The sequence below is a fragment of the Fusarium poae genome, assembly GCF_019609905.1.
Source record: "Fusarium poae strain DAOMC 252244 chromosome Unknown contig_1, whole genome shotgun sequence".
Classification (NCBI taxonomy): domain Eukaryota; kingdom Fungi; phylum Ascomycota; class Sordariomycetes; order Hypocreales; family Nectriaceae; genus Fusarium; species Fusarium poae.
The window spans coordinates 883,108-898,066 of record NW_025408659.1 but is presented as its reverse complement, the minus strand read 5'-3'; the positions used below and the strand labels follow the sequence as shown (position 1 = coordinate 898,066).

The 14,959-nt window shown below is 49.3% G+C and overlaps 6 protein-coding genes across 6 annotated transcripts; 4 read left to right on the top strand and 2 right to left on the bottom strand.

Annotated features, from left to right (window-relative positions):
• Positions 1–796: 796 nt before the first annotated feature.
• Positions 797–4,193, top strand: FPOAC1_013055 (uncharacterized protein; the record flags this gene model as incomplete). The annotated part of the gene is made up of 6 exons (XM_044857397.1): positions 797–1,411; positions 1,459–1,568; positions 1,622–3,076; positions 3,135–3,284; positions 3,374–3,847; positions 3,902–4,193. The coding sequence occupies 6 exons, from the start codon at positions 797–799 to the stop codon at positions 4,191–4,193; spliced, it is 3,096 nt and encodes a 1,031-aa protein (XP_044701580.1).
• Positions 4,194–6,104: 1,911 nt separating this feature from the next.
• On the bottom strand, positions 6,105–7,253 carry FPOAC1_013054 (uncharacterized protein; the record flags this gene model as incomplete). Its single annotated transcript, XM_044857396.1, has 3 exons — positions 6,105–6,818; positions 6,876–7,003; positions 7,067–7,253. 3 exons carry the CDS (start codon positions 7,251–7,253, stop codon positions 6,105–6,107), a joined length of 1,029 nt encoding a protein of 342 aa, XP_044701579.1.
• Positions 7,254–7,642: 389 nt separating this feature from the next.
• Positions 7,643–8,122, top strand: FPOAC1_013053 (uncharacterized protein; the record flags this gene model as incomplete). Its single annotated transcript, XM_044857395.1, has 1 exon — positions 7,643–8,122. The coding sequence occupies one exon, from the start codon at positions 7,643–7,645 to the stop codon at positions 8,120–8,122; it is 480 nt and encodes a 159-aa protein (XP_044701578.1).
• Positions 8,123–8,348: 226 nt separating this feature from the next.
• FPOAC1_013052 (uncharacterized protein) lies at positions 8,349–9,671 on the top strand (the record flags this gene model as incomplete). The annotated part of the gene is made up of 4 exons (XM_044857394.1): positions 8,349–8,363; positions 8,408–8,998; positions 9,129–9,406; positions 9,437–9,671. 4 exons carry the CDS (start codon positions 8,349–8,351, stop codon positions 9,669–9,671), a joined length of 1,119 nt encoding a protein of 372 aa, XP_044701577.1.
• Positions 9,672–9,939: 268 nt separating this feature from the next.
• On the top strand, positions 9,940–11,315 carry FPOAC1_013051 (uncharacterized protein; the record flags this gene model as incomplete). Its single annotated transcript, XM_044857393.1, has 2 exons — positions 9,940–10,223; positions 10,847–11,315. The coding sequence occupies 2 exons, from the start codon at positions 9,940–9,942 to the stop codon at positions 11,313–11,315; spliced, it is 753 nt and encodes a 250-aa protein (XP_044701576.1).
• A 1,167-nt stretch (positions 11,316–12,482) lies between these two features.
• On the bottom strand, positions 12,483–14,657 carry FPOAC1_013050 (uncharacterized protein; the record flags this gene model as incomplete). The annotated part of the gene is made up of 7 exons (XM_044857392.1): positions 12,483–13,035; positions 13,097–13,126; positions 13,181–13,332; positions 13,383–13,582; positions 13,665–13,799; positions 13,870–14,061; positions 14,135–14,657. The coding sequence occupies 7 exons, from the start codon at positions 14,655–14,657 to the stop codon at positions 12,483–12,485; spliced, it is 1,785 nt and encodes a 594-aa protein (XP_044701575.1).
• Positions 14,658–14,959: the final 302 nt, after the last annotated feature.

The following is a 14,959-nucleotide window of genomic DNA, read 5'->3' as shown; positions in this document are numbered from 1 at the left end:
TCAGATTCCCAAAACTGGATTTTTTTCCCTGATGGACATGTGCTAAAGGAGGAAACAAGACTGCGGACGTGAGATTCCAACGTCGATAAGTTGCATCGACTATAATAATATTAACTAAGGAAAATTACTATTTTTATAAATCATATAGTTAACTATTATAGGAATCAGTGAATTCTTCTCTATCTCTTATATACTCGCATAGTATAATCAATAGATTATATTCGAGATTTTTTTGCTTGTTGTAGTTAATATCTGGTTGTAGTCGAGTCCGGTGTTTTATTTCCCCCCTGAACATGTGCTAGGTATTGACGAATGTCACCTAGCGAAAGCTGTCAGGGACTGGTGCGGGAGATCGGCCATTAATGTGCGAATAGCATGATAGCTGGCACTGTATACATGACTACCTGGAGGCGACACTATGGCGCTAATAGCCCTGTGCGCCAACCTTATTCAGGGCCCTTGTTCCGCATTTTAGAAGACAGTCCGCACAGACAGGGTGTGGCGAGACACTATCAAAGATCCCTGTCGCGCGGGTCCAAGCTTGGAGCTGAAATGGCACATCCCACGCTTTGTGGGTTCTGCGACGTCACCCTGCCTTATGAGGCAGAAGTGCGCGAGGTTGGATTTCGGACAAGCAACCAAACAGCACGCGGTCATGCTACATTTCATGGGTGCAGAAAGAAAAAACAACATCATCCCCTTGATAGCCAGATTGTACGTAATTTCTGCAAACGAGGGGTCAATCACGCCCCTCTGGTGTTCCGAGTTTGATGCAGAGTAGGGACATTGACTTAAAATGCTGTGCAACCCGACAAGGCAGCCCGGCGCTCCCCATCTTCCTCCAAGCCCGTATCGATATTACCCTCCACGACCTGTTAAGCATTCCTCAGCTCCGCCGATACCTTCTAACGCCACGTCTTTGCAAACGTATCACGACCCTGATTCTCACCATCATGCACCAAAGCCTTATCATCCTTACATACAGCAACAGCAACAGCCGCCTCCCGCTCCGTCGCTGGCGCATCCAGCGCATCACCCAGAAACGTCGTATGGCTCAAGAGACACTCCCATAGAACGGGGCCGTACTGAGGATGGACACCAACCTAACTCGACGGACCATGAGCCCGAAGGGATGTCGTCAACACCGCAGCTCCCGCCGACTTCGCTCCCACCACCACCACCTCCTGGCGCATATCCGGATAATCCACCGCGACACATGAATTACGAGAGTGCGCCTTCCATGCCCCCAGCCCCGGGTGTCTATCATGCGCCTAGCTTTCCACCGCCGACTCCTGTGCCTCATCAGACATACTACGAGCTACATGGAGGCTACACCTCAGGGCACGAGCCGTTCTACAGTGTCTATTCGTCGTCCGTCCCTTCCAAGAAGAAGTATATACGAGCTTCTCAGGTATGAGGCTTCTCTACTATGAACGTGCAAGTGCTAAGATGAAATAGGCGTGTGACCATTGCCGACAGCTAAAGGCTAAGTGCGACGAGAAGAAACCATGCAAAACGTGCAACGAAAAAGGCGTGGAATGCATATACCGCGAACCAGTTCCCAAGGCGTAAGTTGGTAAATCTTTACTCTACTCTTGCAGTCACTAAACATGGTACATAGTACGGACAAGGCCCAAGCCGATATTCTAGCCAGTCTCAGTACGGTTCAGACTTCACTTAATTCGATTATGTCGCATCTGGGGCCGTTCGACCAAAGGCTGATCAAGATGGAGTCACTATTGCTGGAGCACATTGCGACATCAGCGCTGGAGGCAGAAACATCGGTGGGTGACGAGTACAAACGTGCGCCAGCATCGCCTTACGTCACCAACGGTGCCGACCCTTACTATAACGATGGCTACCGTAATCATCCATCATCAGAGCCTATGCCCCTACATATGATGGCCGAGGATGAGATGGAGGTTGAGCCTGGCCCGCCTGTACCCCCTGGAGAGCCTGCCATTCCTATCAACCATACGACTTTGGCAGGGTTGGTTTTGGACTGGCCTGGGGCTCGTGACCTTACCAGACATCGCATTGAGCGTGAAGGCATTCAGTACATCAGCGAATATCCTATCAGCCAGGAACATAACAGGGGCGCCTTGATCGTGTATGGACGGGGTGAAGATTCTCACTCATGGCGACACATTCGAGAACCGACCGATCATGGCAACGTGGATATGGCCGACAATTCATCGGACATGTCATCTCCTTCGCCAGCAGCTGATTGGGGCCAGCTTGGAGAACTTAGCCCTCCGGATCAAGTGGAATACAAAGGTGGTGTTTTGGCACTTGATGGGAATCCCGATTTCTCTAAGTCGAAAGTATGGGCGTATGTGAAAAGTTTCAAGGAAAACATTCTCAACATGCACCCTATTATCCAACCCAAGCTCTTAGACTATTGGGTCTCGCACTTTCTGGATAGTCTGCCAGTATCACAGCCAAGCTCGACAAAGCAACTAACCTCCAAGCCCATCTTTGCCGCTGGAGGAGGCTTGCAGGTGCCAGAAACTGCAGGCTCAAAGAGAAAACGATCGTCAGGCAAGGATGGTTCCAAGCCACTACGCACTGGTCGACCAGATCGGTCCATCCACAGTGCTTTAGTTCTCATAGTTCTGGCTTTGGGTAAGGTCTGCCTGCACCGAGGTAACGTGCCCGACGTCGTCCATCCCACAGAGCCTCTTCTCCATGGTAGCCTGGCTGTTGGCAGTGGGGCCATCCCACAATCGCCCAGCCAGGGTTTTCCTCCAGGATATTCATCCTACCCGCACTCATCACGTCTACCCTCACCCAATGAGCAGGACAGGAACATTCACAGCCGCCGGTCCTCGATTCACGACGTGGGTGGTTTCCGCTATGGCTACAGCTTTAAGCAGAACCATGAGGCGATACCTGGCTTAGAATATTTCGCATACGCTACAGATATTCTTGGGAACCACCTCGGCGCATACAACAGCATGAAGCATGTGTATGCCAATATTTTCGCTGGATTGTATCATGGTCAGCTGGGCAGACCGATGGAGGGTTTTTCTTATATCCACAAGGCCAGTCACAATTTGCAGGTCATCATGATACCGTAAGTATCAAGAATCCCTGACTGGGACAAAGGCCATGTGTGACTGACAATATTTCAGGAGCTTGGACAAGATGAGGAGAATCAAGCGCAATAGCGAGTTAATTCAGGATCCCAAATACAATCAGCTTGCTCTGACATTCTGGACTTGCCTGCAGCTTGAGAGCGATCTCATCGCGGAGCTGCCACTCCCACCGTCAGGACTGCTCTCGTACGAAGATGACATGCCGCATCCAAATATGAGTCTCTTAGAAGGCTTCAATCAGCGTGTCAACTGTATCTGCGAACGCATCTCAACAGCATTCATCGAATTTTCTACGCCCCTGAAGATCCGGCCAAGGCAGGCAATGACAAGTTCAGGGACGTCGGCATCGTTTCTGACGCTGTCTCGGGCATGGGCTGGGTTGCCCCCAGCTTTGCATTCAAGGAGGATGACCCACCGGCCCATGATATCTTGGCCGCAAGATTGCGTGCAAAGTACTGGGGTGCAGAGGTGACTACTTACCGCCCGTTCATCCACCAAATTCTGCAATTCTCGCACTCGATCAAGAACTACGCCTCGAGCCCCAAATTTCCGTCCGGCAGCTCCGAGTTCCGACAGGATGTCACGGCACCCGTCATTCACCCCAAAGCCAGAACGCACGGCGATATCGACCCTCGGGTCGTAGAGTTGGCCAAAAAGGGCATCAAGGCGCTTATTGAAAGTACCCGTGCCTTCCATGGTCTCGGAGACAAGAGGCCGATAATCACCAACATCTTCGGCACAGCTCATGCGTAAGTTCTCTCTTCTTCTCTGACCTGCTAAATCGAAAATTAACCACTTTGTAGACAATGGGGCAACCTGTTGGTTCTCTCAGCTGCGTTCCGTGATCCTGTGCTTCACACTTTTGTGGATGAGGAACTGTTGCGAACACTTTTCCACAAGACAATCCAGTTCCTCCGACAGTCGGCAACAGCAACGAGCGCACTTCGAACTGATATGCACATTCTTGAGGGCCTGCAAAGAGATCTCTTCAGTTATAATCCCAGGACCAACTCAAGCTTCTCAAGGGATACAGGCGCATTTGGCTGCCATAACTCGGAAGCTGCTCACATGGCAACGCCGCCTCAGATGCTTTAATTAATGGACGAAGGCCACCTTCTGCTTCCACGATGTTGGAATCGATTAGGAAGACACTGCTAGGTTCCTACCCTAAGTTTCGTCGAGGTAGCAACACTCTTTAATATCCCAAGTCTTCACTGCATGTATATACAAATAGATTTCTCTCTCACCCGTGTCACTTTGTACCTACTAAGCACTAACAAGACGTCTATATGATTGGACCGAGCTACATGCCATCTTCGTTGGTCATGGCCAACAACTGCCAGCATATGATCAATCAGCACTGCAAAACAAAGGGGCAATATACACATTCCACATGTGAATGCCAAACACTGTCTTGTCCTAGGAGCTTGCGCACAAGCCCTCAAGCAGACTGCGTGCAAGGTCGGCATAGATGCAACTTGCAATATGCGCATTCCCAAATCATCCAGTGAGGGCCAGAGCGGCAGTGCTGGCATATCCATTGGACCAGAGTATTATCTGATTTGATCATTCGGAACTGATGGGCACAAGCGTTGGCCATGTTGTTGGGAAAAGCGGAGGTGTATGCCCGGAGAGCTGGTCTGACTGAACACCGCTGTCTTACTGGAAAGAACGACGTCAGCCTGGAGTATAGCATAAGTCAACATAGTTCTATAAAAGATGTAGTGCAATAGTAATCTTATGTGCAACCTTCCTGACACTTACACGATAGTCGGGGGATAAAATGGTAAGGCAATCGCTGATCAATGCTAAGGAAAGGAGTAATGAGGGCCCTGTTTAAGTGAACTGAAGGAAGTGAGAGTCGGAGTTGAGCAAGTATTATTTAAGAATTCCGGAAGAATGGATGAAGCTCAAGGCAGACTTAGAAGGCTTTATATGTGTCCAAAATATAGGGGACTATGGGCAGTACCAATGTTCAAGGTTGTCGTTGTGTTCCAGGTGGAGTCGTAATCCAGAGTCAGGTAGTATGTCCTTCGTAGAGAGCGTCAAACGGAAACCAGGATGGCTGCGAACGGGACCCAAGTGAAGAGGCTGTAATGCCGAAAAGGGGGCGCCAACACTAAGTCGGTATTAGGGGATCAAAAGGAGGGTGGGGGAGACAAAGAGAACGGGCAAGGTTGAGCCCGAGGCAAGGATCAAGGGGAGAGTGAGTGCGGTGAGGTGAGGCCAAGGATGTGTGGATGGTAGAACGGACAAAGATAATGCCCAAACCAACATTTGGCCTTTTCAACCAAATTGTTCGAATCTCTAGAAAAGTGATTATGACGACAATCATGGCTCATCTATTTCATCATCCCCCAACCATCACATCAAGATCAATAGTCATTCGCAACAAAACACCAAGCCCTTAAACTTTGTCAAGGGCATTGGGGATTCCCAACAGCAATCGACTTCCACTACGTCCAAGAGCGACACGACGTCCGAATCGCTGTGGTCTCCTATCGGCTGGGCCGTCTCCTTCAAGTCTGTGATCTCCTGTCAATGTATCATTTCGTTTCCCAACACAGAGAGTGGGCGGATCAAGCACACGTACAGGGATTGTATCACATCGCCACTTTTTTAGTGTCACAGTCTTTTTATGTACACACCAGCCAGACGTGGTAAGCGCCCTACAGCGTCAATCAACTTCCATGGGGCCGCCGGGACTTCCTAGACTAGATGCGACATGGCACTGCTTTTCTCCAGGACAAGGGACACGGGATGCTATGTTGTTATCAGCATTATGCTCAGCGTTGATTCCCGAATCCTCTGAGTCCATTTGCTCTGTTCAAGTTAAGGCGACCTACAAGTGTGAGCCGAGGCATCCCAGCAGGTATTTGGTGATGTAAGATCTAGAGCAATCAGGTTGATTATTAAGCTAATGCTGAGGTTGGGGTATCAACTAAACTGATTCCAGGTCACGAACAACCCAAAGGTAAACTTGCTGTGTCTCATGGGGTTCTCTATTCAAGGATTGCGAGTCACCAGCTCAACGGCACTTTCTTCCGACAATGAATATCCGCCAACTGAATCCGTTGACCTACCATCACCACCTAGGATTGAGTTGCTTCCCTGAAGCATACCGCCTTGACGGCCGTCCATTGTACCATTCACCGGGGACGATGGATTCCCAGACATCCTGACAAACCTTTTGAAGTCTGGTATTAGATTGTACATGATGACGAGGTTGGCCTCAATGATGAAGCAGAGGATAGCCGGGGCCAACACAAACGTCGTGTCAGGGTCTTCGCGTGCAGTAGCCAAGATGGCAAGCCGGGCCACAGCAGGGATTGGCAGAAGTAGGCCACTGCTGAAGTGTGTAAGGAGAACCGCTTTATCCTTCCACGAGTGCCGAGGCGAAAGGCAATGGTACAACATGACAGCCATAACAATAACATCTGCCACAGCCCCACTGCCCGCTTGTAGTATATGGAATGGATAGCGATCAATACATTGAGCTTCTCCAGACAGTCGAAGGTCCCACGCTGCGTCGATTGGCTTGCAAGCGAACAAAAGGGCGAACCATGCAGCAGTTGAGGCAGTGACCACCAAACCACCTGTAAAACGGATAACATAGCGAGCCCACTTGAAGGGAGTTAATAAGCTGGAGTAGGTGATACAGATCACCAGCCTTGCGAGAGCGGTGCCCGAAATCAAGAAGATATTGGCAGTGAAAACAAGCTTTGATCGGAAGATTAGCATAAATCTCCATCATACGTTCATGACGGGCAGATATACCGTGGTAGCCCGGGTGGCAGTGTCCAGAGATTTCTCCCAGGCATGTACATTGTGATCGAAAAATAAGACAGCAATGAAAATTATCAATTGGGCAACCGTTGTAAGTATACACGGTGGGAGGATCATATCTTGCATCGGAATTAGCATATGTTTCTTTGATGATACCCGCACAGGTATTGAGTCTTACTTACAGTTCTGAGAGCGTCGTTCACGGCTCCCGCCCCGAAGAAATAGTGCAGGAATAAAGAAAAGAACAAGAAGTCCGACGGCACAAACACAGTAAATCATGTATATGATTATTGCATTCTTCTGTAGATTATAAAAATTGACATCATGACTCTCGGATGGTGCCATCAGTCCCTTTGTGCCGTTGGCCATGATGGAGGTGTAGAATAGAGACACATGTAAAGAGGAAATGCTAATATGTGACAGGAAGTCGCGGTAGAATTGCCCGTTTATGACCTCCCAAGCATCGGATGAATGAGGTGCAGTCTTGCCAGCAGCGATCCTGGGACTTTATCTCACGAAGCTCAACCCCTATTGTTGGGTTTCATCACCTACGTGTAGGCGGCAACCGCAAAGCAAACGACCCATTTAATTGGCAGTCCCGATATCATTTCCCGTCTTCCTGATTCAGCACGGTAGAGCCATTTCCCACTTGTCGAGACTCTTTTCTCTTTTCTCTGTAACCACTTTGACAAAGGAAAGCTTGAGCGCGGAATTGCGATGATGGGGCTAGGTCTACTAACCTAAAACATCCATGCCAGATGGATGATGGACAGGATCCGCAGAAACGGGTATGTACCCGCGCCGGCCGACATCGTATCGAGATGGTCTCCGATGGAAAGAAGGTGGCCTATGGAGAGAGACGACCAAGGCTACTTGTTATACCCTTGGCTGGTTCTGCAAATCTTCATTCAACACCGTTCCAGATCCACCAGGTCTGTATCGGGCACCCAGTGCTCTTTCGCCTTGCAGCAAGCGACGACACACTTCGAAATGCATTCAACCCGCAAGCATATCAGGAAGCATTGACCAGCATACTCACGCGTCGGAGAGTGCCCTTTTCGGCTATTGAATGGGACAAGTTTAAACAACTCGCTCTCGCTTGTAACCCATACATCAAAGACTCCCTCATTACCTCACGGCGTACGATGGTCCGATATATTGCAGCAAACTATGATTTTTACAGCAGCGAGATCAAGTCCGATTCATATCTCAACAGACCTCTGGACATCACCGCATAGACATTCTCTACTTGCTGTGCGTGCACAGTGGGTAGATAAAGATTACAAGCTTCGTAAGGCACTACTATCTCTACCAGAATGTGCAGAGAGTCATTCTGGAGAAGCTTAAGTGCAGGCTGTTATCGATACTTTAGAGGCGTACGGGATACAGTCAAAATTTGGTTGGCACACGGGTGACAACGCGACTTCAAACGACACATGTCTTGAGTCTATACAACGCAAGCTAATGAGTAGACATAAGGTTAGTTAACTACGCAGTTTAGGCTACCGGCTGACATTGAGTAGATTAAATTCAACGCCAAAGGACGTCGTATACGCTGTATCGCACATATCATTAATCTATCCCTTCAAACCTTCCTTCTCGCATCTTCTAAAGAGGCTCTAGTCGCAGCACTTAATTCAGCATCCGGTGTCACTGGAGAGGAGCTTCTCTCCCTGTTTTCCAAGGTCCTAGCCTCTCATCGAAAGAAGGCTGCCACCGAACAAAATATAGCAAAGAGAAAGAACGGAGAGCCGGCCAGAAAGCACAAGCGCAAGGGCAGCACGGCTAGCAATACGTCCGTGATATCAGCTGACGGCTTTGGCGGCGTTGAGAATGTCCCTGCATTACGCAAGCTTCACGGCTTAGCTGTGTGGCCAAGTTCATCAAGCCTCCACCAGAATGCGTGGGATAAGGTAGTGGGACTGCGTTTAGGGATGGATAATCGCACCCGCTGGTCGTCCTGGTATCAGGTTATTGATCGTGCGATTAGGAAGAAGGACAAAATCCAGCCCTTCATGTCTGATCACGAAGAGGCCATCGGAGACAATCGGCTATTAGTTGGAGATTGGGAAGAAAGTACATACGTTTCTTCAGCCATTTGCTTCAGCAACATTGTATGCAGAGGGAGATGACTCGTCCATCTCACAATCGTTGATGCTAATGGATATGTTGTTACTCCTTTACGAAGAACAACAGGTACCATTCAATCTATCCACATCAAGTCGATTGCTAACATTTCATCAGAAGATATATCAATTGGATGAACGCTCCGACGAACGGATGGTTCGAGCCATCGATATGGGATGGTTTATCCTCTCTAAATACTACCGCCTAACTGACGAGGTTCCCGTATACGCCGCCGCTCTCCTCCTTGATCCCCGCAAACGCATCGCGTATATCAAGCAGAACTGGCAAAAGGAATTTAATTACGAGCAACCCAGCGACCATCCCTCCACCCCAACGTCGATGCCACCACCGCTGGCAAAGAAGCCAAATCAACTCGCGATACTATCAAAGAAGCTGTAGGTTAGGACTATTAACGTGAGTGTTAGGGATGATTTCACTAGCTTCATCAACGTTGATGCAACAGATATCCCTCCGGATTGCACGCCTCTGGAGTGGTGGTGTCAACCACAGCAGAGAAAGCAGTATCCGAAACTTAGCTTCATGGCTATTTGCATTATTCCTATCCCAGCAGAGTCATCGGAGCCGGAGAGGACTTTTCTGGGGCAAGAAGAACATGTTCATGGGATATATTACGATTCACATGTAACATTATCGAGATGATTGAATGTACGGGCAACTGGTTGCGTCAAGGATTTATATAGGTAGCCTCTGCATGAGAACGGGATGGGCTTAATCGGAATCCCACGGCCGGAGGGTGACTCTCAGGACGTTGGTGATGATTGTGGGCATTATTTCGACTGATATTAGAGCAGGCGCGGTGGATATTTCTCACCGTCATAAATCGTTTATTCGTTCGTTTAACCGTTTGCAATATTTTTGAACCGTTCAAGCGTTTGAGGAAATATTCGACCGCTTAAACGGTTTGCCCATGTATGCTGTTGCTGCCTGTTCTGAAAACTCGTTTCTGGCATGGGAAGACGAACATGAGGATTCCGAGCTTCCTACCCTATTCGACGAGTATCAGAACTATATATCAGCCCCAAGAATCAAAGTCAAGGATGTACGAAGGTGGTGGCTTGAGGATACACAACAAACGCTCTATCCAAACCTTTCCAAAATGGCGCTGGATCTTTTGTCAATTCCTGCGATGTCTGCTGAGCCAGAACGTCTCTTCTCCGATACAAAAATCACCCTCCAAGATCGCAGGAACAGGTTAGGGATTGATATAATTGAGGCAATTGAATGCATAAAGTCCTGGTCGAAGACTCACAACTTGGCTTGGGTTGACGATGCTGAGCTTGTCTTAGATACAGCTATCATTGGAGAAGGTGAACAGAAGGGGACTTCTAACATTATACCTGATATTACGAGCAATAGATAGTATGCAAGCAATTCAAACTCACAATGCTTGGATCTGTGGAGTTTTCTTTTGACCTCTAGATCTACTTCATTCTCACACCTAAGCAATAGGAGTGACGTTAAATTGGTCAACTATGTAGCTTAAGCAAACCCTTAAAATACGCGAGCGGGATCTAGGAAAACGTTTTCCCGATCGTTCTCGTTATCTGGCAATAGTATAATCTTATATGTTGGCTCTGAATAGCTTCATCTTGTTACGGTCCGCGGGACGATCTTGAAGCTCAGCCTTACTCGATTTGGTTAGTTTCATGCTTAGGCCATGTGGCTCTTCGCACGCCGTGCGATATGATATTACTTAAATATAGTGGAATACCGTATGCCGTGCAGTGCACCGAATTCCTAAACAATCCAGTGCAGTGTGGCGCTGAAAAATATCGTATACGGTATTTTGCACTATTTACTTCACTGATAACTAGTGCTCACAACGCTGAAAAGCAATACGAGTGCTCATTCTGCGGCAACCGCTTCAAGAACAAGAACGAGGCAGAGCGTCACCAAAATTCACTCCACGTGCGCCGCCATTCGTGGTCATGCTCAGCTCTTTCTGGATACGATAGGGCTTTTCACGATTGTACTAACCGACCTGGCGAAGCTGACACCTGTGGCTACTGCGGCGACGAATTCACGCGGTCTGGACGTGGCCCTGGTAGTGGTGCTTTGAACAGTGGTAATGCGCCTCGACACGCTACTGAACAAGATTGGGATGGACGTATTAGGCATCTGCAGGACGTGCATAAGTTCCGAGAGTGTAACTCGTCCAAAAAGTTCTTTCGAGCGGATCACTTCAGACAGCATCTCAAGCACAGCCACGCGAGCACAAGTGGAAAGTGGACCAACATGCTGGAGAATGCCTGCATGCTTGAGGAAGACCCAACACCTCGGTAAATGCATCATCCGACCTCGAAGCATCGTATAGTTAAATTCCAGCAAAGACGACACACAAGTTGGCCGCCAGGATGACGAGTGAAGACGAAGAGATTTGTGGGTGCTGATGATTCTAGACGGGTTGGGGATCAGGCGAATGAGGGCGGGGTCCTGCCAAAGGGCAATCGCCAGTTCAAAGAAGGATCATTGTGCTCTAGCTGAAGGCTGGAAGCTCCTAATCAGCTCTGAGCTGTCGAGAGGTGAGCCTGAGTATAGCTCCTGGACTGGGCTGGACACTCACAAGACATACTGGGCGCCAGCGAACTTGGGAACAAAATCGAAATTTCGAAAATCCGCAAGATCGGGACTCTGAATCACAGAAGGAACTCCTATTTCCAGCGATTTTCAGGGGCCAGCAATGGCCACAAGGTATACTTGAAAACGAATTTGCTGGATCCAACTTTGAAAAACCTTGATTTTTAGCCGATATGGCCTGGCAGCAACAAAAACACTGATTCTTGACCGCAACCAACGCCCAGCACCTCGGCTTGGACGGCTACTAGACGTAAATTCATCTTCCATCACGTTACTCTACAAACTTGGGGGCCTTATACACTCAAAGCCCTACAGTTCAAAGTTCGAATACAGAGTTGGCACAGAAGGGATTAACCACAGGGAGAGTTCCACAGCCAGAGTTTGCTACTGTAGTGATGAATGTCAAACTGGGCCTGTGTGACGCAGTTTCCTGTAGAGGGCAGGAAACGCTAAACACACTGTTATCATTTAAAGTTCTACATCGGGAGGATAGCTAGTGTGTTAGCCCAAAAGAGGGAAAATCGGCAAGCGAGATAGCTTCTACAGAAGACACACCAAAATACAGATCAATAACCAGCAATCGGGTTCAACAGTATCCCTTCTTACAGGTGACAGCTCAATACCTGTTTAACACCCAAGGGGTATCATATGAGAAACAAACAGGGCCGTAGCGGTCAAAAGTAATGTCAATTGATGTATAATATAGACAAAGCCAAAGGTACGGAATGAGTTGGAAAGGGAGCCAATATAAGCTAGGCAGCTCACTATCTGAAGATGAGTTCGCGTACAATTTGACAACGTCGCCAACAAGAACGTGTAAACCTAGGCGAGCCACCCCCTGGCAGGCGCCATTGTCCACTGTGAAAGATGCCATTACCGCGATATAGGAGTAAACACAATATTTAGTCCTCGCAGCTTCATAGTGAAGGTGTCCTTGAACTCGAACTTGACGTCCTCTGCAGTGACGTCCTTGGGGAAGGAAATGTTGTACAGTAGGGCGATACGTCCCAGTACCATCCGCATCTCCATTATGGCGAGCGCCTTGCCCGGACAAGACCCTTGACCCTTGGTAAAGGGAATCCAGGGGACCATCTCGGTGCTCAGGCCCTTCCAACGCTCAGGCTTGAACGAGAGAGCATCAGGCCAGTAGCGCTCGTCGCGCTGCATGGTGTAGGTCGGCACCGAGACCACGATATCCCCTGGGATAAAGAAGTCGTCTATTACGAGGCCCTCGGGCGGTGTCACTCGGGTGAGGCCGCCGGGGACGGATGGCCTCAGTCGGAGGGTTTCGTATATGACCCAATCGAGGTAGAGCACGGCGCGGGCCTTTTTGTACGTCCATTCACTGTCGCCGTTGGGGAAATGCTGCCAAATAGCATCCTGCAGAGCCTGGTAGTGATCGGGGTTCTTGGCGAGATAGTAGAGCCTTTGTAGATGTTAGCATGCAGCCTTTGGTATTTGGTAGCGGTTGCCTTGGCAGTACTTACGCGTTAGTGATCGCTGAAGCGACGGTATCACTGGAGACGTATCAGCATACATAGTTGCTATCGAACAATGGGAGTGCTACTTACCTTCCAGCGATGATAAGAAGTCGAGCGTCCTCCTCAACAGCTTGATCGCCCGGAGGAGCACACGGATCACCATCTTCCATGGCCTTGACAAGCCACGACATGATATCTTGCGGGTCCTGGTCCTTGAGACTAGCCCTTTCGCCAGCTATGATCTAGCTCGGAGTTAGATATTGATTCAAACGGAGAGGGAAATGTGTGTTACCTTGCGCTTCTCCTGGAGCTGCTCATGACACCACCTCGTGAACCGCGCGTACCCGCCAGCAGCCCCTGGGATCTTGCCAAGCATAGAAAGTAGCCATGGAACTGTACCGAGGACGCCGATAGCCATCATACTCTCGTGAACGCCCTTGATGGCAGGGTGCTCGGTTTCACTCTCGACCATGTGAAAATCTTTCGAAAAGCCTGTTCTGTTGCATTAGCACAAGGAGCCTCTTCACCACAAACAAGAAGATAAGTATTGAAGAAGGGTATTAAAGGGACTTACCAACGACTCCTATCACATCGAAGCTGAACAACATGCTGTATTTGGTTATGTTAATCGTCCGGTCAGCTTTAGCTGCGATTTTGCAAAGCAACGAGTTGACCGTTTCTGTTACCCCAGTTTCGTAGATTTTCATGGCTTGTGATAGAATGTCAGTGCGTGGTCATCTTTAGGTTTCCGCAGATGCGGTTTGTCTGGTCTGTCTCACCTCGAAATCCAAGGGCTCGCTCCCAGAGCAACTTGCGCTTCTTGTGTGCCTCCGGGTCGCACGTCGAGTTCACGGAGATTTTGTCAGTTTCATGAGAGACATGCTCGTACCATAGTGATTTTTTGGTTCTGGTAAACGACCCATAGATCAGTGGGATAGCCGAAGGGAGGTTAATTGATAGTTCGCGGGGTCCTGTTGCCGGTATTAGTCTTTTTGCTAGAGCTCTAATGCCGTGCCCAGCCATTGCGGGCGTTGCTTTTCGTACCAATTCGAACAACGTTGCCATATTTCTTATGAAGCCCCTGGATATCTTCGCAGCCTCTGGTGGTCTTGGCCACCTTCCGTAATGTGTCGAAGCGCGAGAGCTTCGTCATGAAAGGGCCGGGAAAGGATCGAAGTCTGTGGAAGAAAGCCCTGTATACGAGGATGCTGGCTGTGAGGCTCACGTTGTAGGTCGTGGCGACGAGCAGCGTGTGGCAGAGGCTCGCAAAGAACCCGAAACCAGCAATCTGCGCATAGACGATGCAGAGTGCCACGAAGAGGCCGATGTAGGTGAAGACGAGGTTCCAGGCAGCGCCATCGATCTCATAGGGCCGGAAGACGATATGGTGGGAGAGGACGCCCGCGAGAGCTGAAACGCCTGCAGTGGTCTGCCACGACGATCGCAATGTTGGCTCCAGTGCTGCGCTCATTTCCTCACTGTCGTTCCTGAGGGCTCCCGGATCAAGAATTCGCTTGTGACACTGAAGTTGGTATGTAAGGAGGAAAAGAGTTGGAAATGAATCCATATCGGCGATTGCGAGCAAACAAAGTAAAGTGCCCATAGCAGGGCGGGCGCCACGTGGCCCTTTGTGGATGGCCAAGGATCTGTGTGCTGACGCTGGTGTCCATTGAAGTCCCGATCACCCCAGAGCAAGAGCAGGCAGACGTAGGGGACGTAGATGAACGGGCAAGCAGGGCCGTGGACCCCGGAATAAGTTGCATGCAGAGTAGCGTATGGATAAAATTACCATCAGCGTACGGATACAGGGTAGAGGGTACTAATCGTAGGTTGCTCTCGGGTGAGGCGTACACGGTACAAGTCACGTCC